Here is a 27,159-nt window from a genome sequence, read left to right on the forward strand (position 1 = left end):
TCACACTGTGGCTTGAGAGATGACCAGGATGCCAGATCTTTCACTGAACATTTAATTAGTAACTGGTCCTTATGGGTTCTTCCTCAAGCCCTTTTTCTCCATCTCTGTTTATAAATGAGGCATTTTCTTCCATTGCTTTGGAGTAAGGAGGGTGGACAGCAGTTTCGGTCAGGCTCCTCCATTGTCTGGCCAGTTGTGGATATTTCACACTAATGAACTACAAAGTCTTAATTGTTTTGTATTGCATCCTGCTGGTACTTCTGTTGTCCCTGCCCCTTCTCCTCTGATGACATAGAGCTCATTGGGAGTCAGGGTGTGATGGGGGCTTAACCTGCGTCTAACCCTTTACAGAAAATCTCACTCCTGCTCCTGACAGATTTTCTTCCTTGCCTGGAGTGACCTCACGCTGCATTTGTGGCACCAGGATCTTTGTGTGCAGGTGGGATGCAGCACTTCTGGGACAAGCCTTCTGTGTGGCACCGTTTTAGGGCTGCTGAGCTCCTGGTAGCAGCATGCCCTGTGTAAAGGCAGCTGGGTATCTCAATCCTAGAGGCTGCTGCTCTAAAAAACCTCTGCTGGTTATTGACCTTATATTCCTGGTTGTCTCTGTGGAGAAAGCTCTGGTAAAGCATCTCTGCCATCTCTCTCCATTAAAGATCCTGGTGTGGGGGGAATAAAAGACCCAGCGGGGTCTGACCTCCTGATTTCACTAAACCCAAACACAAAAAAAGCCCCTCATTTATCCTCAGTTTGTACCTTTGGCTTCAGTTTTACATTTCCGTTTAATTGGCCTTAAAATGGTCAATTTTCAGTCTTAACAATTAAAGCACTGACTTTGTGTTGCCAAAGCTTGTCTGAGCCCTCGCTGCAGAAAGCATCTTTGCAAAACTTGTCTCCTTGAACATTTAAACTGTCAGCCCCAATTATCCGCATTGCTTCAGCTGAATGGGTTTCCTTCCTCTCAGCCAGCAGCAATATTTTGTTACTGTCTATGAAATATAAACTGCATCCCGAGTAAGGAGCAGCCGTTTTACGAATCGCCGCTTTTACCGTCGCTGTGGATTTGCCACATTCTTGAGTTGCCATGTGAAATGCTCAGCCCCTGGCAAAACGCTCCCCGAAGGCGGGTGGGCGCCTGTGCCGGAGCTGCATCGGAGCTGCACCGGTGGCTCTGCCTTCACGCTCTGCCTTCTGCCTTGCAGAAAAACCCGAGCTGGACGAGATCACCCTGGAGCGAGTGCTGGAGGAGCTGGAGACCATGTGCTACGAGAACATGAACATCGCCATCGAGACCGAGGAGGGCTTGGGCATCGAGTACGACGAGGACGTGGTGTGTGACGTGTGCCGCTCGCCCGAGGGGGAGGACGGCAACGAGATGGTGTTTTGTGACAAGTGCAACGTCTGCGTGCACCAGGTGAGCCCGGGCTGGGCCGGGGTGGCGGCGCGTGGCTCTGCTCATCACACTCGGGTACCCTCCTGCTCTGGGTTCCTCCCATCCCTTCCCCTGGGCTGCTGTAGATGCCTGTTAAGCTTTCCTCATGGATCCCAAGTGCAGCTCCACAGGAGTGGGGATAGCACCCCACCTGTGACAGTCTTGGATAGCTGGCTGACAGCAGACTTGCTTTTCTTAGTTTCTTACCCCCAACCATTTATAAGTGCCCACAGAAACACACAACCAGAGGTTGAAGTGCCCCTTCCTCCTTATTCTCTGGTCTTTGTAATATTTTATTTTATATCTCTTCGTCCTTTAATATGCTTATTCTTCTTTACCCCATTTATTGAACCCCAGTGGGATCTTTAGCACTTTCAGGTGACACTTGACTATGTGCAAGACTTGGCAGGTGGCTGGATGGGATGTGGGTCTGCAGTCCTGTGCTCACTAGAGGGGTGGGCTTGCACAGACCCTCCAGCTTCCTCCTCCTCTGCTTTGTCTGGAGAATGGTTGGACCTTCCAGCTCCACCAGTGCGGTCTCACATCGCAGGGTTTCTGTTCCAACTTCCCCACTCTGTGAGCGTGGGATTTCATTTTATTTTGCTGCCAGGAGGAAAATAATTTTATTTTTAGAATTGAATACTAATGCTTCAAGCTCTTGCTGAGGGGACTCTGTGGGCCTCCTGCTTTTGGGGAAGCCTTGACAAGGGGAAGGCAGCCACGTGAGGGTCTCCTGGGTCCCTCGTGGACCCAGGGAGGTTCTACTGTTCGTGCTTCAAGGGGAAGCGCTGTGTGGTGCTGGGATGGCAGCAGCAGCACCTGGGCTTCATCCTCTGTGTGAATGGTTTTGGGGTTTTTTCGTTCTAAAGAGAGCCATTTGCTCATCTTTTGGGCAGCTTTTCCATCAGTGCTTCCTGGAGGTGGGAGGGCACTGGAGATATCTATAGTTGCGGGTGGTGGGTGTTTTGAATGGTTTCCATCAGTGAATCAGATTCCACAAAATACCAGAATGATTCAGGGTTGGGTTCAAGGTATTTTTTTGTCTTGGGTTCTTTTTTAACAAGCCCAAGTGCCACTGTCAGGCTGTGAGCTGGCATGAGCCACAGCAGGGACTCAGGAGGAACCATGGCACCATGTGGGCTCCACTTTAAGTAGCAGCCCCAGTGCTGCAGAAGGGGACACAGCAGCCTGGATTTCAAGGCTGTTGAAAGAAAACAGGGATTTTCAGTTGTTTTCAGGAAGCAAAATCCAGCCCTAAGCCCTGTGCCAGCCCATAAGCTGCCCGTGATCTAATCTCTGCCCTGATTTACACCCTAAGCCACGAAGTCCAGAGCCACAGTGTAGGGTCTTACATGGCATCATGGTTATTTAACCTGCACCATGCCTTTGCCAGAACCACATCCAAAACCTGCTGGGAATAACACTTCCCTGCAGGCATATGGGTGCTGGTGCCATGGGCTTCACCAGAGCCATGCCTTGTCCTCCTGCATCCCATTGGGAAGGGGCTCAAGACACACGGTGGTGGGTTATGTGCCAGGTGATATCCTTGTACTCACTTCATCTGCATAACACAAGCCATGAGGCTTGCTATTAATTAACTCCTATGAAGTGAAGCTTTTAGAAAGCACATGCAGTTGTCCTTTTAAAAATTGTCAGTGAGGTGGAACCATGCCCCTCGCTGCTAAATCACAGTTCATTGCTCTCACAGTGACAACATCACACTTCTGTTTAGCATGGGAATGATCCACCTTCATGCCATGGGCCTGTCATCACTGAATTCCCTTTCCCTGCTGTGGGCTGAACCCACCCTCTGTTCCATGGATCACACCAAGCTTGTCTATGGCTTGGCATCTTCCCTGTTTTTTTGGCATCTTGTTCTCAGTGATGTTGCACCCCAAATAGATGCAGCAATAAAAATAGCTGTGCTGCTCCTATTCAGCATTCCTCTGGCTTCATATTTCTGGAGCACCTTCTGCTTGGTGCTGGACTTGGAAGAGTGTGTTTAGCTGATAATGCACCTTGTTTCTAGAGCTGCTCCTTGTCTGGGATGGAAGCCCTGTATTTGCTTCACAGGAGCAGAATTACACCTTCAGCACTCTAAAATCACTAGAAATCAATAACCAAGATCCAAGAGTCTGCTAGAGATGGTCATAATTCCTGCTTTCCCCTGGATTTTGAGATAAGTCTGCCAGTTCATTTTGCTGCTAGTACATATCAGGCTGATTCCTGCCTGGTAGGTAGTAAATCACGTTTTATAAAACTGTGTTACAGAAATGATTTATCTATCAGTTTTGGAGGCACTGTGAAACATACAGTTAAGTCTCTTTGAACCATGTACACTTGCAGCAATAATATTTCCTCTCTTAATTCCTTGTTATCCCAATAATCTGTTCACAAAGTGGCTTTTTCCACTTGGAAACCACTCTCAATTTGTGATTTGGGGCAACCTAAAGTCATGTTGTAGTCTTCTGGGCCAGTAGAGACTGATGATGTACTTCTGCTAAGCTCACACATCTCCATGTGCCCCCTCTGTTCCTGTCTCCATGCACAGCACTGTTACTTACAGTGACAATGACCTGAAGCAGCAGGAGAAAAAGCTGCTCTTTTTGGAGGTAAACTTCAAGAAGTGGAGCTGATGAATGCCTGGGCTCAATTTGCAGCCACCAGTGCTGGGGGTCCTTGTCAGCACTGGCTGCTTGCCTTCTGCAGGGTTGTCAGAGCAGCCAGATGTAGAATTAATTACATCTCCTCGCTTTAAATAGGGACTAACCCTGTGTTAGTGCCCAAGGCAATGTGTTGACCTCTGAAAACCCTTTAAGTGTGAGTTATCAGGACCTGCCAGTTAAAAACTGTCTAGTTTTAGTAGTAGCTGTTTAATACAGTCATAAATGGTGGTGAAAGTGGGAAGTATTTATCATTATGTGATATGGCTTATCATTTGGCTCTTCCCCAAGTACGGAAGAGAAATATTTATGGAACGCTTCAGCTTCTCGGTGTCCTGTGTTACCCCAGCAGGTCAGGGAGCTCCATGGGCAGCCCGAGTCCTTCAGTTCTCACTCTCTTGGCTGGAGACTTGTCTGTGCCCCCTTTAGATGTGTCATCCTTAAGATTTATTATCCCTTTTGGTTCCTCCCATCTCATTTACATTCATGACTATTGGCTTCCCCTTTTTGCCTTTCCGTATTTATTTCTGCTTCCCCTTTGGGCTGTGCTGGGTCTCTAACCAGTGTGGTCAACTTTCTCAATCATGGGCTTGCGGCTTTTCAGCCCTCATTGACCTCAGAAGATTTCTCTGCACAGCATTTCTGCCTTTTCCCAGTCATCGTGGTTCAGGAACAGGCAGGACATGAGCGGGCAGATGTCTGCACCGCAGAGCTGCTGGTGGTGGGGGCTCTGCCCACCCCCAGCCTGGAGCCAGGTGTGTGCTTGGCATGATGCACAGCACATTTTTATACTTAGCTTTTAGTTAAAAGCCAGGACACATTGATCCACCATGAGCATCCATGTGAAAACAGGGAAAGTAGTAAGGAAGAACTTCAGCTCCCTGTCTGTGCTGCGTTGTCTGCTGTTTATTGGGATGGAGCGGCAGTGAGAAAGGTGGGAATGACAGAGGAGGTCTGGGAGGGCGTTCATCCTGGGCTGCTGGATTAACCCTTGTCCCTCACGTCTCCACAGGCGTGCTATGGCATCCTGAAGGTCCCCATCGGGAGCTGGCTGTGCCGGACCTGCGCCCTCGGCGTTCAGCCCAAGTGTCTGCTGTGCCCCAAGAGGGGGGGAGCGCTGAAGCCCACGCGGAGCGGGACGAAATGGGTCCACGTTAGCTGTGCCTTATGGATACCTGAAGTAAGACGTTCTCCAGCCTCCTCCTGACACGTGGGTGGGCACAGTCCTGGTTTCCAGCTCTTGGCCCAGGGTGTTGGTTAACAGTGTAAATAACAAGTGCCGTTTGGCTCGTCAAGCTGCGCCAGAGCCACAGCGCCAGGCAGTTATCATGCCGTGTGTTTAATTAGCAGCCAAGGAGCACCCTATTAAGAGAGGGCAGAGAATTGGGCTGCAAGGCCACAGAGGTGGGAGGCATATCTTTGAGCAGAGTAAAGCTAATTTCATATGCCCATCTGAGATACACCTCAGATGAGGAATTCATGCAGAGGGATAACCAACATAAATTTTTCCTTCTTTGTCATCCAGATTTGTTTCTGGTTTTGGGGGTTTGGGTTTTTTTCCAAATTACAACTGACCCTGAAGAATAAGAAATATAATCCATCCCTCATTCAGACTGCCACAGACACCCCCTTGTAGGAGATTTGGGACCATAGCCAGTATTTACAACTTGTCTTCTATCTTGTGGCCAGGTTAGCATTGGATGTCCTGAAAAAATGGAACCCATTACGAAGATCTCACATATCCCAGCAAGCAGATGGGCTTTGTCCTGCAGCCTCTGCAAGGAGTGCACTGGGACATGCATTCAGGTATGTAACTTGGCACTGGAGAAACTCAGCTCAGGGGTTGTACCTGTATTACCTGAGAGTCTTGAGATGCTGAAGGACATGGTGTGAATGACTCTTATTTCTGTTCTGAGTAAACCTAATGACAAGAACCTGTCAGGCATCGTCAGATGTTGTTTGCAATCATTTAATGCACTGAGTGCTAGAAATCTAGATTAACTTTATTTGCATAACACAGTGGTGTTGCTGTAGTGACACTAATTACTGGGACTGCAAGTGACCTTGATTTAGATCAGAAACCTCCAGGAGAAGGGCTTTGTGAGGCTGCCAGGAAAGTGAGATGCTCATGGGATACATAAAATAAGTATTTCACAAACCTCAGGGGGTCAACCTTTCAGCTGTGGGGGTATCAGGGTGCACCAGAGTTGGATAGTCCTCACTGACCTGCTGGCTGGGAAAATAAAGTACTTACCATGTATTACATTTCCACATTTTCTGTTGTGCCACACCTAAACAAACCACTGCAGATACCTGATTGCCCGCCCTCCCACAACAGGAGGGGCAGACATTCTGTTTTCAGATAGAAAGCAGGATTCTCCAGGCTTTTCTATTGCAAAAGTGAGACATAGCTTCCTACACCATGATCTCTATTCCTGGGGAGCAGAGCAGAAGCTCCCATCCATCATGCAGCACTCTTGGTGTGAAGGCATTTGGGGAGCCCTGCTGAACCCCATGATTCTCCCTCCTTCCAGCTGCTTGGCCAGTGTGATGTATTGGTGGTCCCAGAGGATAGCCATTAAGCTTTGAAAAATTGAGAGAAATTTAGGGATGTGTCCTGACCCCAAGTGATCAGCTCTGGTACCTCAGCAGGAGCTGCACGGTGGAAGTCAGTGTTTGCAGCAGTGACCATAGACCAGGAGCTGCTGGCTGGTGGCAGAAAGACAACAGGGAAAGGAGCTCTGCAGTGCTGAGCTGTGTTTGTGCTGTTGCCTTGGGTTTAATACCTTAAAGGCAGCTATTTAAAAGTAATCCCCACAGTTTGAAATGAAATCTCACAATACTTCTTTAAATCTGTCGCATTGACTCATTTTTTTGATGGCTCTGGGTGCTTATTCACCCTGCCAGATGGAGATACTGTGTCAGAATGGCAACTGCTTTCAAAGAACAGAGGGGCAGGGAAGGAAGCAAACAGGCTTGGCAGCATCAAAAAGAATTCAGTGTCTCTCAGGCTTCATCCTCTTAGTGCCATCATGACACGGGAGCTGTGAGAGCCTGGGTACTGAATGGATCTGCATTAAAGGTCACCTGAGACAGAACAGGAGCCTTGCTGCCTCATGTGCTCAGATGGTTTAAGTCTTCACGAGATTGCCACCGGAGCATTTGCTGAGGCCACCCTGCTGTGTGCCTGCGGGATGGTTTTGCTTCAAGGAAAAGGGGGAGAAGTGACAAAAAAGCAGGCAGTGCCTTTATTTAAGGGATAAATTAACATCCATAGGTAAATAAATACGCTCTGTACTCATCCATGACACAGAGCTCTGTTTTGAAAGCTTGTGTTTATGGAGCATATTTTCTGGAGCATATTTTATGAAGTGCATTTTATGAAGCACATTTTTGCTAGTGCTTGTTTATACAGGTGGGATCTACCCTTGTCAGCATTTTGGGTTTTGGGTGACCCAGCTCTGAAAGGAGGATGTTGTTTTCTGCAAAGGCATTGGGTGTTTGTTCCTGGCAGCAGCAGTCAGGTGCTGCAGGTGGGCAGGTCTGCGGAAAGAAGGAAGCTGCTTCCAGGAGGGAGTTTTCCAAGTGGCCAAGAGGGTTTTGTGAAGGTGAAATCTTGGAGGCAGGCTGGAGGAGTAGAGGACTGTCATCCAAGCAGGGCATCTCAGAGGCAGCACTGCAGCTTGAGAAAACACCCACCTCAGCCACATTTGCAGAGACAAACATGAGAAGTCTTTGTAGGGACCTCTGTGTGTGGAGGTGTTTTTCCCCCATCTAAATTTGACCATCAAAAGGGAAAGAAACTCAGAGAAGCTCGAGAAAGGTCTCCCTGCTTCTGTCCATGCTTTTGGCCTTGCTGCTGCACGTAACTCAACCCCTGCTCTCTGGTACAGAGCTGTGAGCCCAGTGTAACTTGGTGTGACCGTGACCGAGCCTAAAGTACTGGATGCTGTGCAGGGATGCAGCTCTGGAGACACCCTTTGCCTGACTCCTGTTAAGGGGAAGTCATTACTTCATGGTGGTTCTTGTGGTCAGACATCAGGAGATGCCAGAGAGCTCAGAACGCAGGAGGAATTTTCTTGTTTGCATTTCTGAGATGGAAAAGAGAGTGCCAGGAGCCAGACTCTGGAGCAGCCTGAGTCCTGACCACGCTTTTTTGGGACTCTGCTCCCTCCTCCTTGCTTGTCAGAGCGACTGGAAGAGATCACAGAGGCAGCACAGAATGCCAGGGCTCTCTTAATTGTTGGCAAGCTTCTCCAAAGAAGTCATCATCTTCCAGCTTTCTTTTTGTTGTCACTTTTTGGAGAAAAAGCCCTTGGAAATATCCTCCATCACTCCCCCATTCATCATCATTTCTCTGCCCACTGCCGCCCCCTCCCATTAAGCAAGCAGTGCCCCTAGTCCTCATCCACTGGAATAACTGGTAGTTCCCAAAGCTGTCTTCTGCCTGTAGTCCTGAAAAGGCATCAGGGATAAGAGCAGAGTGTGTTGCCCATGCTGCCCCAGTCCCATCCATCCTCTGCCCCACATATCCGAGGAGTCTGTGAGGCTGAAATTGCCATTTTTAGCTGAGAAGCTCTACCAGGCTCCAGACCATCTGTGGTCATGAAAAATGACATGGTAGTTTTTTAAGGATGCAGAAGTGTTGTGTCTGATGGCTTGGCCAGTGTTCAGCACCGGTAATTAATTTTTCCTTCCTGAGCTCCCCTCGCAGGTCTGTTGGAGGAGCTACTTCCTTCCCCTCAGCCCCAAACTGCAGCAGAGCACCACTGCAAGCTGCTAAACTTCTGTTTGAATGACCTTGGCATCTAAAATCATCTCTCTGTTTCTTCCCAGTAAGAATGATTTTTAGGACTAATTAGGAGCCCACTTTAAGTCTCTGGGGCAGTTTTTACCCTCTCTCTCTCTCAGAATTTTATTTGGGAATGGATTTGCCTGGATAAGCAAAGTGTGCTGAAGTGCTTGAATGAAAGGTGCCGTAAGATAATGAAGCACAATCGATAACGAAGTGGGGACTGCTCCAGTCTTTTGAACCTGGTTCATTCTGTGGCAGATCCCTCCCTCCTGCCACAAGTGGCTTCGTTCCAGCGCCATTCTGGGATGGATCAATATGTTTTTATCGTTAGTTTATCCAGCGTCCCTCTGTGGCTGTAGCCAACCAGGTATCTTTCTTTGTTGCCCTGTCAGCTGAACTGCCAATTATTTTCTGTTTGCATTTTGGGCACAGTTTCTGACAAGTGCTGCTTGCCATCTGTTGGAGTAGAGAGATCCAGGATGAGTGTCACTGGATTTGCTTTATTCCTAAGGTGGAGTGATGGTCATTCCTGTTAGCAGGACACTGTCCTGGCAGAAGACATGGGCGTGTTGTTAATGCTGTTTTTAGCACTGATGGCAGAAACAGAAGGGAAGGGACAGCACTGTGTGTGCTTTCAAAGCCAGCGTGTGATATACTGACTGCCCTGAGTAAATCTGGAAGCTGCAAGTCAGGCTGGGCTTCCTCTGTCCCTCCTTCATTGCCAAAAATAAATACTTGGGAACGGAGCTGGTGCTTCAGCTGCGTGTGTGGCTGTGACAGGGCTTGTCCCAGGGGCAGGCCAGGGTGGCAGGGCAGGCACCCTCTGCCCGCTGCGGTGGTGAGTGCCCTGGGCTGGCACAGGGAGCATCAGTGGCTCCCTCACAATGCCAGGCTCCAAGCGAGTGCCAGCAGCATAGCAGAAGGAGTTGAGTTTTGCAAGTTACCAGATATTTCTGTGAACAATTTCAGACTGAAATTAGGACCAAATGACCATTTTTAAACTGGATGAAGGTGGTGTCAGAGTTCATAATCAGCTTGCTTGTGGTCCCTGCAGAACTTAGTGCCCAGCATTGCTGCCCAGAGCCATGCTGGTACAGTCAGAGCTGCATCCAGCTCTTCCCATTGCACTCTGAGGCTTTGGAGCAGGGCCTGGAGAGCTCTGGAAGTGAAGGATTTGGACAATGCTTGCCTGTGCTTTTCTTGGTCCTGGCAGCTTCTTGAGTACCAGCAGACTCATAAAAAAATTCAAAGGAAAATACCTAAAAGCAGCAGCGTCAAAAGTTTGCCCCTGGGTGCCTGAGCAGGATTCAGGGCTGATGGATGGGATGATGATAAAAAGCTGTAAAACTTCTGTTCCTCAGCTACTACCAGAATATATTTTTCTTATTGAGAATTAAGGTGCAGCAGAGCCCCAGTTAAATTAAATGGTTTGTCATCAACATTCAGGAAATTTCACATGCCTCCACCTGGTCCTTCAGGCCACAAGTGCATCTTCATCCCCCACAAGAACAATTCTTGTATTAATGCCAAAGTAGTGCCTACAGTAATAGCCCACTTAAAAGGTCTCATTATTGCAGTTTAACTGGTCATTAGCAGCTGGAATAGACTGATTTCTTATGGATTATGGTTGAAATAATTACCTGACACTCTGAGCCATTAAAAACAGTTAATGAGTGGAGGGGGAGAAGGTGCTGACATGGATACAGGCACAGGTGGCTGTTGGGAGTTCCTCTGTAGGACACCAGGCTGAGATTTGTTTCCTGTGGGATCCAATGTAATTTAAGCCTGAGGTAAGTTTGGAACATCATTAAAAAAATTGTTCTGATGCATGTTTGACAACATTGTAGCCAATGTAAAAGTTCTATAGCATTCATTTTGTGATGTTTTGCTCCAGTTGTATTTTTCTTTCTTTTTTAAATGGAGCAAGTTAGAGGCTGTGTAATTTCCTGAGGAGGAAGGCATTTAGGAGTATTTCCTGCTTCTTAGATCCCATGTTCACTCCTAAATCTTGCCATGTTCTGTATGCTTCCAGTAAAAATGGCATATTGGCTTTAGATGTGATAACAGAGGGAGAGTAGCTTGAGGGTGAAATAGAGGTGAGCATCTCTCCATCAAGAGAAATCCACTGACAGTCTTGAGCATCCCATTGGCACGTGCTGTTCTTTGGCTTTGGACGTGTCTTGTTGGAAGAACCATTGGAAGCTTCTGGTTATGGTAGGTGAGAGATGAGCAGGGCCCATTACAGAGGTGGATTAAAGAAGGTTAGGTGGGAAAATGCCACCTATTGAACTCTGGGGTTCTTCTGCTTGTGTTTGTGGTGTTGGGCCCTTGGGTCTCTGCGACTGGGGCAATATAGGTGTTCCTCCATCAGGGATTCCTGCTGCGGAGCATCCATCACTTCATGGCAGGTGTCACCCTGAAGGTCTCCCTGGGTTGGTGGCATGCCCACGTTGCCTGTTGTGTTGTGAGTGTCCCCTCAGCGATGGTGCCTGGCCCTGAGCCCTGTCCTTCTCCCGCAGTGCTCCATGCCCGCCTGTGTCACCGCGTTCCACGTCACCTGCGCCTTCGACCACAACCTCGACATGCGGACTATCCTTGCAGACAACGATGAAGTGAAGTTCAAGTCCTTCTGCCTTGAGCACAGCACCGGGGCCACCAAGTTGCCCGAGGAGGCACGGACAGAGCCTGACCAAGCCCAGCTGGACTTGGAGAAGGTCACGCTGCGGAAGCAGAAGCTCCAGCAGCTGGAGGAGGACTTCTATGAGCTCGTGAAGCCTTCAGAGGTGGCAGAGAACCTTGACTTAAGTGAATCACTGGTGGACTTTGTCTACCAGTACTGGAAGCTGAAGAGGAAAGCAAACTCCAACAAACCGCTGCTGACACCAAAAACTGATGAAGTGGACAACTTGGCTCAGCAAGAGCAGGATGTTCTCTACCGACGCTTAAAGCTCTTCATGCACCTCAGGCAAGACCTGGAGAGGGTGAGTACAGCTTCTCCTTCAGTGGTGTACCCATCAGGGCTGCTGGCACCCACAGACAGCACAAGCCCTGTTCTCCCTGACTCAGTTTGACTCCCCTTACAGTTTTGTTCTTTCATCTTCATTCAGAAACTTAGCAGTGCTCGGTGTGTGTACATCATCACTGCCAGAACACTGACATTGAGGGAATAAATTAGTGTTGGGCTCATCCAGTGTTCAAAAGAACAAATGTGTGCAGGAAGAGCCAAGGCAGGGCTGGGTGGATGGAAGGCAGATGATGCTTCAGGTTATGTCCACTATACCTAAATAGTTTCACAAAACTATCCTGTGTTGCCCCTCAGATGCTTTGCAGCAGCAAGGCTTGGGAACACATCGTTATTTACTTAGATTAAACATCAAAGATGAGTGAAAGGCAGAGTGAGAGCAGGGCCAGTGGGACTGGGCATCCCCTGCCCTGCTGCAGCCAAAAGTGGGTCAGCTCCTCAGGGAGCTGCTGGCGGAGGCAGAGCCAGGCCAGAGGATGCAGATGGAGGATGCAGGCACCTGCAGCTCCCAGTGGTGCAGGGCATCCATGAATCCTCCCAGCCAGAGCAGAGGATGCAGCCTCCACAGCAGCTTTTTGGGTGAGAAGGGAGCATTGGTGGAGCACCAGTGCCCAAGTGGTGCCAGAGCTCCCTGGGCTGGGCTGCTGCCACACCGTGCAGCTGCCTGTGGATGTGGCTGTCATGGCTGCACAGAGGGCTGGAGCAGGGATGGGGCAGAGGCTGGAGAGGAGCAGCAGCCATGAAGGTGAGAAGCATCAAGAGGAAGAAGCACAGGGGAAGAAGAAGCACACACAGAACCTGGGGTGAGATGGCAGAGAGGGGACAGGTGCAGTAGTGCTGCTGCTGGGGAGGCACAGGGGCGTAGCACACGGCAGCAGTGGCACAGGGACAGGCAGGGCAGCTTGGCACGCACAGCCCAAGCTCCTTCTCCTCCTTTGCTTAATACCCAAGCCCTGCCTGGTCCCCTCTCCCCTGTTCCTGCCAGGGGGGTGAATCCATTGCCCTTGCCCAGGTCTCTGTTAGACCACCCACCCACGGCTTAGGGAGTCTCTAGGAGCAAGGAAGAAGGAAAGCAGGAAAATAGCATTGTTTTGACCTGGTGGATATGATGCTGTGGTTTCCTGAGCAGGGGCTGAGGGTGCTGTAGGTGACATGCCGTTCCCTGGGAGGTGAAGGTGGTGGGGATGCTGCCCCTGCATGTCCCTGAACCCTGAACCCTCTCTTCAAGCTGCTGTGGGTCTGTAGCATAACTGAACCTATGGGGAGAAGGGCAGTGTGGGTGGGCACTGTGTTCATGTCCAGGTGGGGGTTCAGCTTTGGACCAGCCTGCCCTGGTCCCCTGCTGCACCCACCTCCCCTGTGGATCCTGGAGCCTGAGAGCCTCCTTCTGTGTAGAAATAGCTGGATTTGAACCTACTGGTCTATTTTCTGTCCTTCTGTGGGCTTTCATCCCTGTGGTCATCATTGCCATCCCTCTGCCAGTCTGTCCCCACTTTGTTCCTGCCTTTACTTACCACATTTCCATCTCTGTGTTGTGCTGGGCTGGTGCCACCATTAGTGGGTCTCCAGCAACAGGCTGCATCTGCCTGATCCAAGGGTGACAAGTTCAACTCACTTTTTCCCCTCATCTGCTCTATACTGTAAATCTAAACCAGCCTCCTGCTGCTTCCTTTTGTTCCAGCTTGGCTTTTCCAGCTGCACTGAACCACTGTGCATCCCTGGGTACCACGCTTTGCTCACGGCAGCTTCTCTTTGATTTCTTTGTGTCAAAACTCTGTGTTTTACCAGATTTCTCATTTTCCAGAATTGCCTCCAGGCTTTGTGGGGTGTGCCCATCAGCATTCAGCCTCTGCTTAGCAACTCCCTGCCAGGTTTCACTGCCTGGCCCTGGAAGAGCTGTTTGTTTGTTCTGCTTCCAAGAGTGGAACAATAAACACCAGCCAGATCAAAGTCCAGTGCTCAGATGGGTGATAGGGGTTTAAATCCAATTGTGAGCAGAGCATCCCAGGTATCTGATCCCGCATCTGGCAGGTCATGGCCACCCTGTTTCACTTGCAAATAGTGAGGAATCACATCAAATTGGGATCAGAGGAGCAGCCTCAAAAGCTCTGAAGGCTTTCAGAGAGTGTCCACAGGAGGTCATGTTGGATTTTAGCAATTTCAGCAATTAATCTGGCAGAAGTGATTCTGAGGCTGATAATGGTATAGGGGTTCAGGAGTTTGAGAGGCAGAAGGAGAGAGCAGATGACATGGGGACAGCCAGAATGATGGTGGTTCTCTCTGTAATTTCTTAATCCCTGACTTTTCTGTACTTCACAGTGTCAGCAAATTAAAGCTATTACCTGGGAATCCTAATACAGTCCCTCCATTTTATTTTTGGACATTTTTAACCCTCTTTGCCTTTTTAAAAAAAACTTCTTCCAAGGACTGTGTGTTTAAATTAGCTTTAACAAAAAGCTGTGGTTTCCAGGCTTTCACACCAGCATCTAAACTTGGCTTGGGGAAGCAGCTCTGGATGGTGTTGAGCTGTGTAAGTGTGGGTAAATACCAGCAATCTCTAAGCAAAGCTAAAGTAATGTTTTCTTCCAGGAATATCAAATCATAGAGAAGAGATATGGCCAAACTCTTGAAGAGTCAGGTTGCCAGAAGCAGTTGTTTTCTTCATAAAGAAATAGTTTGATGTTTTCTCCAATCCAGAAAGAAAAAGAGAGAACATAGTAAAATACACTATATAACTCCCTGCCCTGTATTTACAGCTAGGGGATTCAACAACAACAACAAAAGAGCAGCTTTTTCTCCTTTTTTTCTAAACATTCCCAAATTGTCCTTAGTGAGGTAGTACTAGGCTTGACTGCAGTTGTCCTGCTGCCCTCACAGCCTTTGGTGGCAGATATGAGGTAAGCGTGGGATGATGTCCTGGCTTGCTGTGTTGTTGTGAGAGGCACAGAGGCTCCTGGCCACATTGGGACAGTCCCCCAAGCCTGGAAATATTCTCTGCAGAGAAGGGTGTGAGCATGAGGAGGGGAGGAAATCGGAGACATCAGGGTCACATGTGAGTGTGGACATACCCATGTGCATGTTCCCCTATTCAGGCCACCTCCTCCTTACCTTGTTACAGTCAGCTTTGCTCTTTCAGAGCATCAAAAAGCTGAGTAAATGCTGTCAAATCCTGTTAGCTGCCATTAGCATTTTATGCTCTGCAGCTGAAAGCCTCTGCTTGCTCCAAAAGCCTTGATGTCCATTGTGGCAGCAGTGCCAGAGCCTGGCTCTCCAGCCACCCTTACGTGGGGCTGGCAAAAGCATGGCACTGAAACTCATCAAGTGCCAGGTGCCAGGAGCTATCAGCAATAGCTCTGTCATCTTGTGCTACTGGGGGTGTTTATCAGCAGCAGGGTTTAGCTGCTGCTGCTGCACTGGCTCACGTGAGCAGTTACATTTTGTGCTTTGCTGTTTGTGTTCAGAGCTTCAGGTAATCATAGAATGGGTTGGGTTAGAAGGGTCTTTAAGAGATCATCTTCTTCCAACCCCACTGCCATGGTTAATGAAAGTTCTTGAACTGGGACACAATGCACCAGTGATTTGCAGGTAGCTGTGGAGCAAGTGTGAATAACCATATGGAGGGGCCAGATTTGAGGAAGGGAGCTGCTCCAGCTGCTGACCTGGGTCAGCACCACCAGCGTATTTTGCTGTATTTTCTATGCTTTTTCCTGGTATCTGCTTTAGGGCAGTTCTGTGAGGCTCTGACATCCCCATCCCAGCTCAGTCCCTTCCCTGGCTGTGGGAAGAGGGTTTATCCCTCTCTGCAAAAGTGCAATTTGTGTATGAGAACTGGTGCATTGACTCAGGGCACCAAGCTGCTTCATTGAATTTGGCATTTTTTTGTGCAGGTGGCCATGTCAGGTGTGAACAGAACATGTGCATGATGCAGCTGCTGGGCCAAGGACTCAGCACAGTGCTCAGATGGTTGGTGCTGGCCCTTTGCATGACTGTGTTATAATGCTCCTTCTACAGCATCTTCCTTTCCCAGCCTTCCTGCCCTCCGTGGGGTCCTGGCTGTTGGAGCCAGGATGGAGGTGTTTGGGCTTGGAATTACTCACTGCTTGGTTTTTCCCATTGGTACCACACAGTTTGGATCAGAAGCCCTCACTGCTAGCCCTGGCTCACCCAAAGGGCCATGGTAGGAGTGCAGCACAGATGATGGTGAGGTGAAAAGGATGGAATCCCAGGGAGTGGGGATTTCCCTAGGCAGCAGGAGCAGCAGCACAGCTTGAGGGGACCTGCTTTGACCCTGCCTAAAACAGACGCCGTTTCTTGTGTTTCTGTAGGTTAGAAATCTCTGTTACATGGTGACAAGACGGGAGAAAATGAAACACACCATTTGTAAACTGCAGGAGCAGATCTTCCATCTCCAGATGAAGCTTATTGAAAAAGATCTTTACCCAGGTCAGTACCACAAAACTCATTCTCACAGATGCTTCCCACTGAAGCCAAATTGCGTGCCCCAGCTCCCCTCACCAGGGAAGCCAGAGCTGTCCCCTCCCCTGATATGTTATTTTGGCATGGTTCATATATTGACTCAGAAACACTCAATAAAACCAGACTCTGGGTGACTGGAGTGCTGGAGCTTTTTGTTTTCACAGATCCCTCTTGAGCCTCCCCTTCCCAGAAATCAGTCAGAAGGACCAAGCATTTGCTTAGGTGGGGATGCTAAGACAGTATTTGGTGACTTTTGTGAGCTGGGACTGCTTGGGAGGAGATGGCACATTCTGGGCATGGGGCTGCTCTGCAGCTGGCTCCCTGGCACAGGGTGGAAGCCCTGCTTCAGGCTCTTTGCAGATGCCTTTGAGCATTCTGTCAAGAATCAAGGGTTAAGCTGCTGGTGGGGAGTCTGTTGCTCCAGGAGACCAGCTCCTTTAGCTCCAGTCAGCTGCAGCTCCCTGCTTCACATACCCCTTAGTGGAGATCATGCTGCTGACTGCAAAGCCTCTGCCAACTTCTACTAAGGAGCTGAAATAAAGCTGGTTTCCTTTTGTCCTACTTTTTTTTCCTTTTGCACAAGCAGTGCCGGAGCCCACAGCTCCTGCTCCCTCCTCCTTCTCCTCCTTTGCCTTGTGGCAGGGCAGGCCAGACCCCGTGGCTGCAGAACAGTTTTTCCAGCAGCAGCATCTGGTGCTTTGGCAGCTGCTTCCGACGGTTGTTGTGTTTGTGGCTTTGGAGTTGTGTTTGAAGCCATCACATGGTTGGGGTTTCTTCAGGAACTGTCTGGGCTGAGCTTTCCTTGACAAAAGTCTCCTTTGACTGAAGTTTTGGAGGCAGAGGAATGTGAATGCTGAGATGTCTGTGACTCAGGCCCATGCAAATTCCTCTTGATAGCCAAGGCCAGGCAGCGATGGGGCACAGGAGGGCTGGGGCCCCCGGGTGTGCTCTGGGGTGATGTGGTTCCTGTAAATCCCAGTCCCTGTCATACTCTCTGTTGCTCCACATGTCCTTACTGGACCAGAGGTACAGCTCAGCAGTCTGAGCACACACAAATTGTGTTTCCACTGACTGGGACCCCACGTTGCACACCCATTCCCTGGCACCCAGGGTGTTATGTGCACGTTATTCCTGAGCTGGACCCCCACCTCACCGCCCTAGCCAGCAGCACCACCTGCCATGTGCTGTCTCTGCCAGCTTCTGTGGGTTTTGAGGCATCACAGGGAACTTTAGGATGCTGGGCAAACTCAGCCCAGCATTCTCAGCTCTCAGAAGGAGACAGACACAGGGTAGTTTGCCAGGATGGGTTTTTAAGCTCTCCTCTCTTGGAGACAAGGTGTTAGATAGCTGGAAATGCCCTTGGGGACCTGTGTTCCCCAAAATGCCTTGGGGGTACATGTCCAACCCTCTCTCTGATGCAGCAGTGGGATGAGAGCTGGCAGCTCCTCCCAGGGAGAGCTGGAGTAGGTGAGCTGGGAGCCTCACCAGTGGGGTGCAGATGCCAGCCAATGATGGGGAGCTGATGTTGAGGCTCTGCTGATGGTGTTCTGGGGTTGTCTGCCCTGCCCAGTGTCAGTGCTGTGCGATTGCCCTTCCCAAAAATGTCACGGGTGTACTTGAGAAAAGCATGGCTGCTGTGCCCATGATATTTGTTCTGCCTAAAGGTGAGTGATCAAAGACAAACCCACAGAGGGAGGGTGGCTTGGTGGGGATTGGTGTGCAAGGATCACTTCAGACCTTGCAATGCAGATGCCCTTCTCTCCTGCCCTGCCTGGCTGGCATTTGCACTTCTCCACTCTGAACTGACTGAGCTGAGCTGCTTGTCTCCCCCAGGAGAAGTGAACTTATTGGATGAGCCTGAGCAGGGACTGACTGCTTCCTCTGGGACCCAGCTCCCATGAGTCCCTGCTGCCAGGGAAACAGCCCAGCTCCAGGAATTTAGTCCTGGGGTCTCCAGGTGGTTTGGGCATCTGGGTCCTTCCCATGCCAGGGGGACATTAGGGCCCCGCGTGCCTTTCAGCATCAGTCTGTAGAGTGTCCTGAGCTCAGACGGGGTTCCCTTGCCAAGACCACACCAGGAGCTGCAGATACTGAGCATCCAGTGGAACCAAAGCTTTGGATAACTCTCTGCTGCCTTTTCCAGCATTACAAAGCACTTACTGGTTTGGAAAGTGGGGCTGGTTCCATTAGCATCCTCCCCCACAGCTCCTGACCAGGGTGCTCTCCATACCTGGGGTTCCTAGGAGAAAGGAAGAAGTCTCCATTATTTCACCAGGATGAGGGTAGTTTTTAGCTGCTGTTACAGTAGCCATTGACTGAGATCTGTTGGGGTTGTTCCAAAGATGGTTTTGGCACAAAGGTTTTTTTGGACTGGCTCCCACACAAAACTCAGAACAGGAGGGGTTTATTTTTCCCGCTGTCAAATGATCATTTAAGCAGGAGATTCTTAATAAAATCAGTGAGAACTTCCCATGTAAAGTGAACTGTCCTCTCTTCCCTGTATTTTTCTTGCACTGAGTGGAAAGTAAACACTGTCTGGCTTTGAAACACGGCTACTATTTTGACAGGTTCCTCTTCAAAAAGTGCTGCTCGGGTTTCTCTTTAGCCCCGTTGTGCTGTCTAAACAAAGTTAGATTTTGATTTTGTAAGCAAAGTGAAAAATGTGTCTGCCTTCCTCCCATTACTTGGCAGGAACGTAGCAAATACCGAATTTGCTTTTGCATTTCTTTCTTTCTGTAAGTCCTTTGGTCAGGAGGGGTTCCTGGCTGGCAACTCCAGGACTGTAAATCCTCTGTTAATTCAGACTCAGGCAGGTGCAATGCAAAGTCTCTCCCCTGCTCACCCAGTACATTTCCACTGCTGCTGCAGGGGGAGAGCCGAGGTTATTCCCTCTGACCCATCCACCCCATGGCCTCTCTGCTGAGGATTTGCTGCTGGCTGACACAATAAACTGATTTCTTCCTTAAGATCATTGTTTGGCATGTGGGCCAGACTCTGAAAAACTGCCTGTCTTGCCTCCATTTCCATGAGCCACCCACATTTTGGTTTAAGGGCAATATCCTTCCCTCACTGAAAATTAATAGAAGTTTTAGCATGGACTTCTGGAGAAGAATGGCCTAACAGAGTAAGTAAAAACGGCTGAAAGTATTTTACTTGGCAATACAACTTGTACTTTTATAGGGTATTTGTCCTGTTTACCCAAGAGGAATACATCCAGTAGAAGTTCAAAGCCATTTAGGAAATGCTAATTTTTAGCTGAATGTCTTTACAGCTAAGAGTTAGATCCCTACCTTTCCATTGGCACTCCTGGTCATCTTTCCTACTTCATGTACCTGTATCACTTTGGGTTTTTTTCACTCCTGCATAGTTTTGTCAAAAGGTCAAATCAAGGTTGGCTTTAGAACTGCTGGTACCATTGTTCTGCCAGTCTGGCTGTGCAGCTGAATCCCTTCTGGAGATGCTCTTGTTGGTGATGGGTGACACAGCACCAGGTTTATAGGTCACCATGGCTCCTGCAAGGTGTCTGAGCAGGATCTGGGGTTACTCCCTAGTGGGAGTAAAGTCCAGGTCTGTGCCTGTAGAATCTCCAGCAAGCCACCTGCTTCAGTGGGGCTGCTCCTGTGGCCACTCCTCTCCAAGGCTAAAATCTCCTTTTTTTATAACCTGCAGGATTAAGATTTTCTTAACGTGTAGAGACTTAGCCTACAGCTGGCCAAAGAGTGGCCCTTGTTCTCCCTTTGGCTTGGAGTTGTTTGCAGGTCTGCTCCACATCTCCACTGCAGGGGTGTGCCCCAGGGGAACTTGCTCACCGCAGCATCCCTGATGCCTCGTCTCACACGGCGTTTTCCTTTTTTTCTAAAAAATGCCAGAACAAACTGGGAAGAAGACAAAGGGTAAGAAAAGTGACCCAAGAAGGAAAGGAAGAGATGGTAGAAAAAATAGTCCTGAGAAGACAGAGAAAAGGAAATCGGTCAACGAAACTGTTTTGGGACAACTGGGTAAGTCTGATTTTATGGCGCAGAGTTGACCCGTGATGCTGGAGGCTCCCTGTTTTGGGGAGCAGGGTTAGGAGTCCCAGCCCCTGATCCCTCCTGCACGTAACATGGTGGAGTTACACTTTCCATCTCTCCTTTGTGGGAATCAGCCTGAATTATCCAGGTCCTACGAGAGAGACTGGGTCAGAAACATGCTCACTGGCAGGGCAGGGGATTTAAAATTCCCCTCTGTAGCTCCAGGATTGGGAGAATGTGTTACAAAACCTGTGGTGTGCTGCTGGAGCGGGATTTCACTTTCAGGTGATAAAATCAGACTTACCCACCCCATGGCAGGGCTGCTCCCCTGTGCCTTCTGTGCTGTGCAGTGATGGTGAGTACAGCACGTGGGCTGTGAGGTTTCATGTACCATCCATGGCACATATGGCCATGCTGGTTGTGCCAGTGGTGCAGGAACATCCAAAAGTCAGGCACAGAGCACATCCATCTCTTGAATTTGCTCAGGGGGTGAGGAGTCTGGCCCTACAGATGCTTCAGCCACCTCCAGCAAGTCCCCATCGCCTACAGCAGCAGGCAGGACTGGGGGAAGAAAAAGAAACAGAACAAAAAGGTTGTTTTGGACAAGGTCCTTGACAGCTGCATATGGTTTTTACATGGAATTGGGTTGTTGCTTGACTTCCTCTGGTGCTGCCACCTCCACCAGCAGAGGCAGAAGGTGATGAGTTCATGTGTGCCTAGCTGCCAGGGCACAGGGGAGCACTGGTCCTGTGAGGCTCTCAGGCAGTCTGGAGATGCTGTAAAACCCTCCAGGGGGTACAGGGCATTTCTGTGGGAGGTCTGGTGGTCTGGACCACCCTGCCTTGCTCTGCTTTGCACATTGCTCACCTGACTATACTGCTTTCTGGTCATCTCAGAGCTGGTGGATCTTTGGAAATGGGGCTTTTGCACTCATTCTGTCTCTGCTTTGTTCTTGGCTAAAGAAGTTTTAGATTTACTGGGGCAAATTCCAGCAAACAATGGAGGCTGGAGAATCTCAGAGGAAAGCTGCATGGCTACGAGCTTGGGAAACCAGGCAACTTGACCCAAAGCTTCACCAAGGTCTTGTTACCTTCTGCATTTTGTGAAGGATTTGAAGCATCCCTTGGGACTGCTGTCATCACAGCAGGGCTGGGGAAGGTGAGCTGGGCAATGCCCTTGCCCACAGAACTTGGGCTTTTTGGTATTTGGGCATCACGCAATGCCCAAAGTTCATCCTTGCTCCTGCTTCACCTTCTCTGCCTTGGGCTGGTGTCAGGGTGGGGTGCTGTCTTCTCCAAAAAGGCTGTGGTGAGTGTCAGGAGGTGCAGGGTCACAGCCTGTGTTGCTGCTCACAGGTGAGAGTGATGTACGGCTAACACTGCTACCAGCAAACATTGCGGGCATGAGTCACCCTGCCCGGGCCACTGCTCTTTCCCTCTCTGTTGCTAGACTGACTGTTTCAAAGGAAAGCTCTTCCTGAAATCCAGAATTAGACCTCATTTTTCCTCCATCCATAAAACCAACTCAAATGTTGAACCTGTGGGTTTCTGTTTCAGAGATTAAAACTGCCTGTGCCTGTGTAGGTGTGCACCATCCCATTGCTAATTGGACCCAATTAGCCCAGCCCACAGTGCTCACTCTTGCTCCCAGTGATCATTATAAGGAAGTTTTTCAGCTTTTTCCATTCCAGCCTTCATCTCTGCTCCTCTTCTTCAGTTTCCATGCCTTCTGAGATGTTCTCAGACCTGCAGAAGTAGCAGTGGAGTGGTCCCATCACCACACTGGTGGTCGCCTTGCAGCAGCTGCTGCCTGGAGAGCCTGTCATCCCCTGTCTGGGCACAAGTCTTGCTCTGTCACCATATTTTTTAACTTACACTTGAATTATTTGTGTTCTGCCTTTGCATGAGAGTGTTTCCACCTTAGCTGGGATGTGTCACTGCTTGTCATCTTCGCTGAAGGAAGAAGCTTGGTTTGGATTCAGAGAGGTTTATGGAGAGTTGGATGTGAAGGACTGCTCGGGTTGTTGTGCTGTGACCTCAGTGAACCCCAAGTTCAGCACTAGGGCTGGAGTAAACCCTGCTCTCTGTCTGGTGTGGTGTGTTATAGCTGATCTTTTGAGTGTTTCTCCAGTGCCAGGGAGTTTTGGTGGAGTGGGTGATGGTGATAGAGGGCAACATAGCTGTTCTTGGTTTCTGAGGCAATCTTCCACTCTTGTTTTTCCCAGGGTTGTCAACCTCCTTCCCCATTGATGGGACCTTCTTCAACAGCTGGTTGGCGCAGTCAGTGCAGATCACTGCGGAGAACATGGCGATGAGCGAGTGGTCACTCAACAACGCCCACCATGAGGACAGCACCCCTGGCCTCTCCGAGGAGCTCCTCCAGGATGAGGAGACCTTGCTGAGCTTCATGATGGACCATTCCCTCAGGTCCCCATTCAGGCAGAGTGAGACCACAAAGAAAGTGAAAAGCAGAACGAGAACGAACACTAAGAAAAAGCTGCCGAGGAGCAGCCCCTCTGCAGTGGGTGGGGGCCACCCGGAGGGCTCAGAGCCCTGGACTAACAATGCCAGCAACTTGTCGGATGATCCCGCCAAGCCCTTCGCTCTGGATTCCAGACCGAGCAAGTCGGAAAAAGGGGCAGCAAAGCTTCCCACCGACCGCAAAGGGACAGGTGAGGCCAAAAAGGTGGCCAGGAAGGGCTCTCTCCAGAAAGCCAGCGAGCCTCATCCCCCTGCTGGGACACGGGGCTGCGTCAACAAGGAGGAGGAGGAGGAGACGCCGCGCTGCGCTCAGACAGAGCCCAGCCCCGCGGCCGAAGTGCCTGACTCCATAGGTAGCCCCAAAACCATCGTGCGGTTCAAATTACCAAAGGAGAGCCGGGGGACGCGGCGCTCGCAGCCCCCCAAGGCTGACGGCGCTGGCGGAGCTCCCTTGCGTCGCTTCGACGCCGACACGGACGGATACTTCTCCGACGCCGAGATGAGCGACTCGGACGGGGAGTCCTGCGGCAGCCGGGCACCGCGGGGCCAGCTGGACGCGGCCGGCGAGGACATCGTCAGGATGAGCATCCTGGCATCCTAACTCCTCCGACCGCGCCGGCTCGATGAGGCCTCAACCCAGTTCCAACTGCCATGTCCAATTTCTGCCTGGTATCACGGCGAGGGGGGTTTTAATATGTGTATATAGTTGGAAATTCGGCACTGTTGTCTTTCTCTTCTCGATACGCCTGAGATACAGCTTCAGCTTCACCGACATCGACGACTGTGACAGCAGTGGTCCCTCCCCGGCTCCCTGCCAGACCCCACTTCCTGGGAACATGAGCTGGCACCCACCAGGACCGGTGTCGAGGGTGCTGAGAGGGTGGAGGGTGCTGGTACCCGTGCTTTCTGCAGGGATGACAGTTCAATTAATGGGCATTATTTAATGAGGGGCAGATTTCTGCCTGGGACGGTTGCCCTCAGAGCAGGGAGCGAGTAGAGGGTCCGGCAGTGGCCAGCTGTGGGAGGGGAAATTCCCACCTGTGTGTGTGGAGATAAGGAGGCGAAATAAGCGATTCTAAAATAAATAATGACTAAAGCACAAAAAGCTTGTTGGAGGAAAACGCTTGGGGTGGAAGAGAGCAATGTTACATTTCTATTTTTAGGGAAAAAACCTCTTGGTCATTATTTTTCCCCTCACCTTTCCATCTGGTTGGGATCCGTCCAGGGGCCAGGACGCAAAAGTCCTCTCCGTCCATGCCCTCACTGAGGTTCTTAGAAACACTGAAGTGGTTTACTCAGGTGAATAGATCAGCAAGTGGAAAATGGAAATGTGGGGCAGGATGGAGGAGGAGGAAAGCGTCCTTTAAAACCACCATGGGGAGTCAGGGTTGGTGTAACATGGGAGCTTGAGCAATTTTTTTGCCCATGCTTCCCTCCAGTGCTGCTGTGGTCTCACCATGCCAGGGCAGCACATTTGAAATCCCCCTTACAAACCAAAACCATGGCCCCGAGGCCAAATGTGCCATCACTGAGGGGAAATGGCAATCCTTGCCACCACTATTATGTTTTCCTTCTAAATGCTACAATGGAAATGGTGAATTTATTCCTCTCCATCCTTTGTTTTGGTTTGTTTTTTTGGTTTTTTTTTTACCTTAAATCCTGGTTACAAGCTGTTGACTCGTTGTGGAGGGGTGATTCACAGAAGCTGACATTATAAATATTACAATAATTTAATGCATAAAATGTCCCCAATAAGCCTTAAATGTTGTTTAAAAGCCCATGTTACCTATAAGTCAGGCGAATTTCCATGTTTGCACTTAATTGCACCATTACTTCGGTTTTGGCTTCAAAGGTCACAGTTAAGTCATGCTACGTGTTTTATTGGAGTGACCCCAGTGTGAGCTCAGGGAACAAAAAAAAAAAAGGAATTCACTGAAACTTTTGTTGTTGTTGTTTTTTAAAAATAAAAAAATGTTTAAAAAAAAAAACTAAAAAAAAAAAAAAAAAAACCAACCCAAACCTGGGACACTTCTGCAACCGGTTAAACCCATCACTAAACAAAAAAACCTTGCAATTGTTAAACCAGTCAGTCAAAGAATTTTGTGGATGCCAAAGAAATATTTTGACAGTCAAGCAGCACAGCCAGAAACCGGAAACTTGTCATTATGAAAAAAAATTGGAAGTTATTTAGCAACCAAGGACTAAAGACACACTCATACCACACTGCTGCGGCATTAGGTTCCAAGCTTGCTCCGAGGGATGCTGCTGCTCCGAGACCGCATCCTGCCATTTCGGTTTCCGATGCTTTTTGCTCATTTCACTGTGAGCTTTCTTTTTGAAACTCTGAGACTATTTCGATTGATGTTTTAGAGTAGATCATCATCTTTATCAGCCTTCCAAAGTCCTTATTATTGATAAAATTGCAGCAAAGATCAGCAATGACAGCCCAGCTGATCCCAGACACGGCGACCGGTGGGGGCTTCGGGTGGGATGCCCAGCCCTGCCTAAGCCCAACACTCACCTGGCTGAGACTGACCGTGCCTGGGAAGGAATCTTCCTCAGATGGGAAAAATGTGACACAAGTTATTAGTGTTAAAAAAAAAGAAAACAAAAAACAGCAAAATACCAACAAAACAGGAACTACCTTTGTTATAAATTAGCATAATCCATTGAGGTTGGAAATGAAAATCTGCTCATTAATTAAGGCTCAGTATGTTCAGATAATGTTAAATACAGTAAATAGGACTTAGTTTATCTTATCAGGCTTGCTAGCTTTAGCTCCAGTATCCTAGTATACGAGTCATAACAATAATCAATATGCTGCCTTTTAATGAATCTTGCTTCCGTGTGCTTCACTCAATTATGGTTAAAAAAAAAGCAATCCACAAATTTCACTGTACACAGTTCCATTCATCAGCTTCTGCACTACTTGTCTTCTCAGTAAAGGAAAGCAAAAACGGGGAAACTTTAAAGAACAACCAACTTGGCACCTCCAACATTGGGCAATAGCACAGTTCGAAACACTCCCAAAACATCAGGCATCGTGTTTTGCCATCAAGAGATGGGGGAAAAGCTAAGCGAGCTGGTGGGGCGCAGGGAGAAGAATGGGATGGCAGGAATAGAGAGGAGGAAAAGGGCTCTGGTGAGCTTTGGGGCTGAGCAAGGGCTGGACCATGGCAGGATGGCTGCAGCCACCCCAGAGCATCCCCTGCCTGGAGCATCCTCGGAGCAGGGGAGTCTGGTGTTCTGGAGAGAAAATGCACAAGGGAAATATTTTTGATGTTAATGTAAATGTATTTTGAAATTAATAGAAAGAGAAGAAAAAAGGGTTTATTTTAGTACAGAAATGTTATCTTTTAAGATATATAAACTGCAGGAATTGACATTTGCACTGTAAGAGCACCTGTTTCCTTGGAGAAGCAGCCGCTGTTGAGATGAGGATGCAGAAAGCATCATTCCCTGATGGAGCACAGCCCCACACCAGCCCCAGTCCTGATGATTGAGGGAGTTTCCCCAGGACAGCTCCCGTTCCACACTCCTATTTTCCCCACACCCATCTTTTGATTTTTTCTTTTTTTTTTTTTTTTTTTTTTTTTTTCCACTTGCACCTATTTTATGGGGTTGGGATGCCTGCTGTCCCAGGGAGCTCACCCCAAGGTTGGATGCAGAATGGAGCCAGGATGGATACAGGCTGCAGGAAGATGCTGCTACAGGGCAGGGCATGAGGTTTGGTTGTTCTTTAAGGAAATCCCCTGCAGTTTGCACCATTCCACATTCAAAACAACCCACTTCACATCAGTTACAGGAAACGATATGAATGTCACAGGAGGAGAAACCCTTCTGTTTTCTTTGTTTCAAAGAACGTGATGTGCCATTTGTTAATACAAAAGAGAAATATTGAAAATATATTGAAAAGAGCAATTTTAAATTATTTTTGGCTTATGTTGCAATATTTATTTTCTTGTATTAGAAATTCCTTTGTAGAGAAAAAATGTATTTTTCATTAATGCAAAAACCTATTTCTCCTTTTTGTACATTTTCCATGTTAGTTAATCCTTAAAGCAATATAATGTTATCAAACTCGTTCTGTGTGAGACTGTATTATGCATGCTATTTGTGTTGCCTTGGAATAGCTCTGTCTGCCATTATTTTCATCCTGTTTAGATACAGTGTATGCTTTAATACACATTGGGACCATGGCCCATTGCTTATGAAAAGAAACCCCTTTGCATTCCTCAATGTGTTGGCTAATGCAGTCAATAAAGCAGTGTTTTCTGTGTA

General features: G+C 48.9%; 1 protein-coding gene across 4 annotated transcripts in view; it reads left to right on the forward strand.

Moving 5' to 3' along the window:
• The window catches only part of JADE2 (jade family PHD finger 2), a 72,374-nt gene extending 45,215 nt beyond the window's left edge, over positions 1 to 27,159 (forward strand). For 3 of the 4 annotated variants that reach the window (XM_053956474.1, XM_053956475.1, XM_053956472.1), the window contains 7 exons: positions 1,203 to 1,414; positions 5,108 to 5,275; positions 5,785 to 5,901; positions 11,410 to 11,871; positions 16,238 to 16,355; positions 20,258 to 20,386; positions 22,623 to 27,159. In XM_053956474.1, the coding sequence (XP_053812449.1) occupies positions 1,203 to 1,414; positions 5,108 to 5,275; positions 5,785 to 5,901; positions 11,410 to 11,871; positions 16,238 to 16,355; positions 20,258 to 20,386; positions 22,623 to 23,479 (2,063 nt within the window). In that variant the 3' untranslated portion in view covers positions 23,480 to 27,159. The remainder of the gene's footprint in view (positions 1 to 1,202; positions 1,415 to 5,107; positions 5,276 to 5,784; positions 5,902 to 11,409; positions 11,872 to 16,237; positions 16,356 to 20,257; positions 20,387 to 22,622) is intronic. The other variant, XM_053956473.1, reaches the window with a different exon arrangement.

The sequence above is a fragment of the Vidua chalybeata genome, chromosome 15 (assembly GCF_026979565.1).
Source record: "Vidua chalybeata isolate OUT-0048 chromosome 15, bVidCha1 merged haplotype, whole genome shotgun sequence".
NCBI classification, from domain to species: Eukaryota; Metazoa; Chordata; class Aves; order Passeriformes; family Viduidae; genus Vidua; species Vidua chalybeata.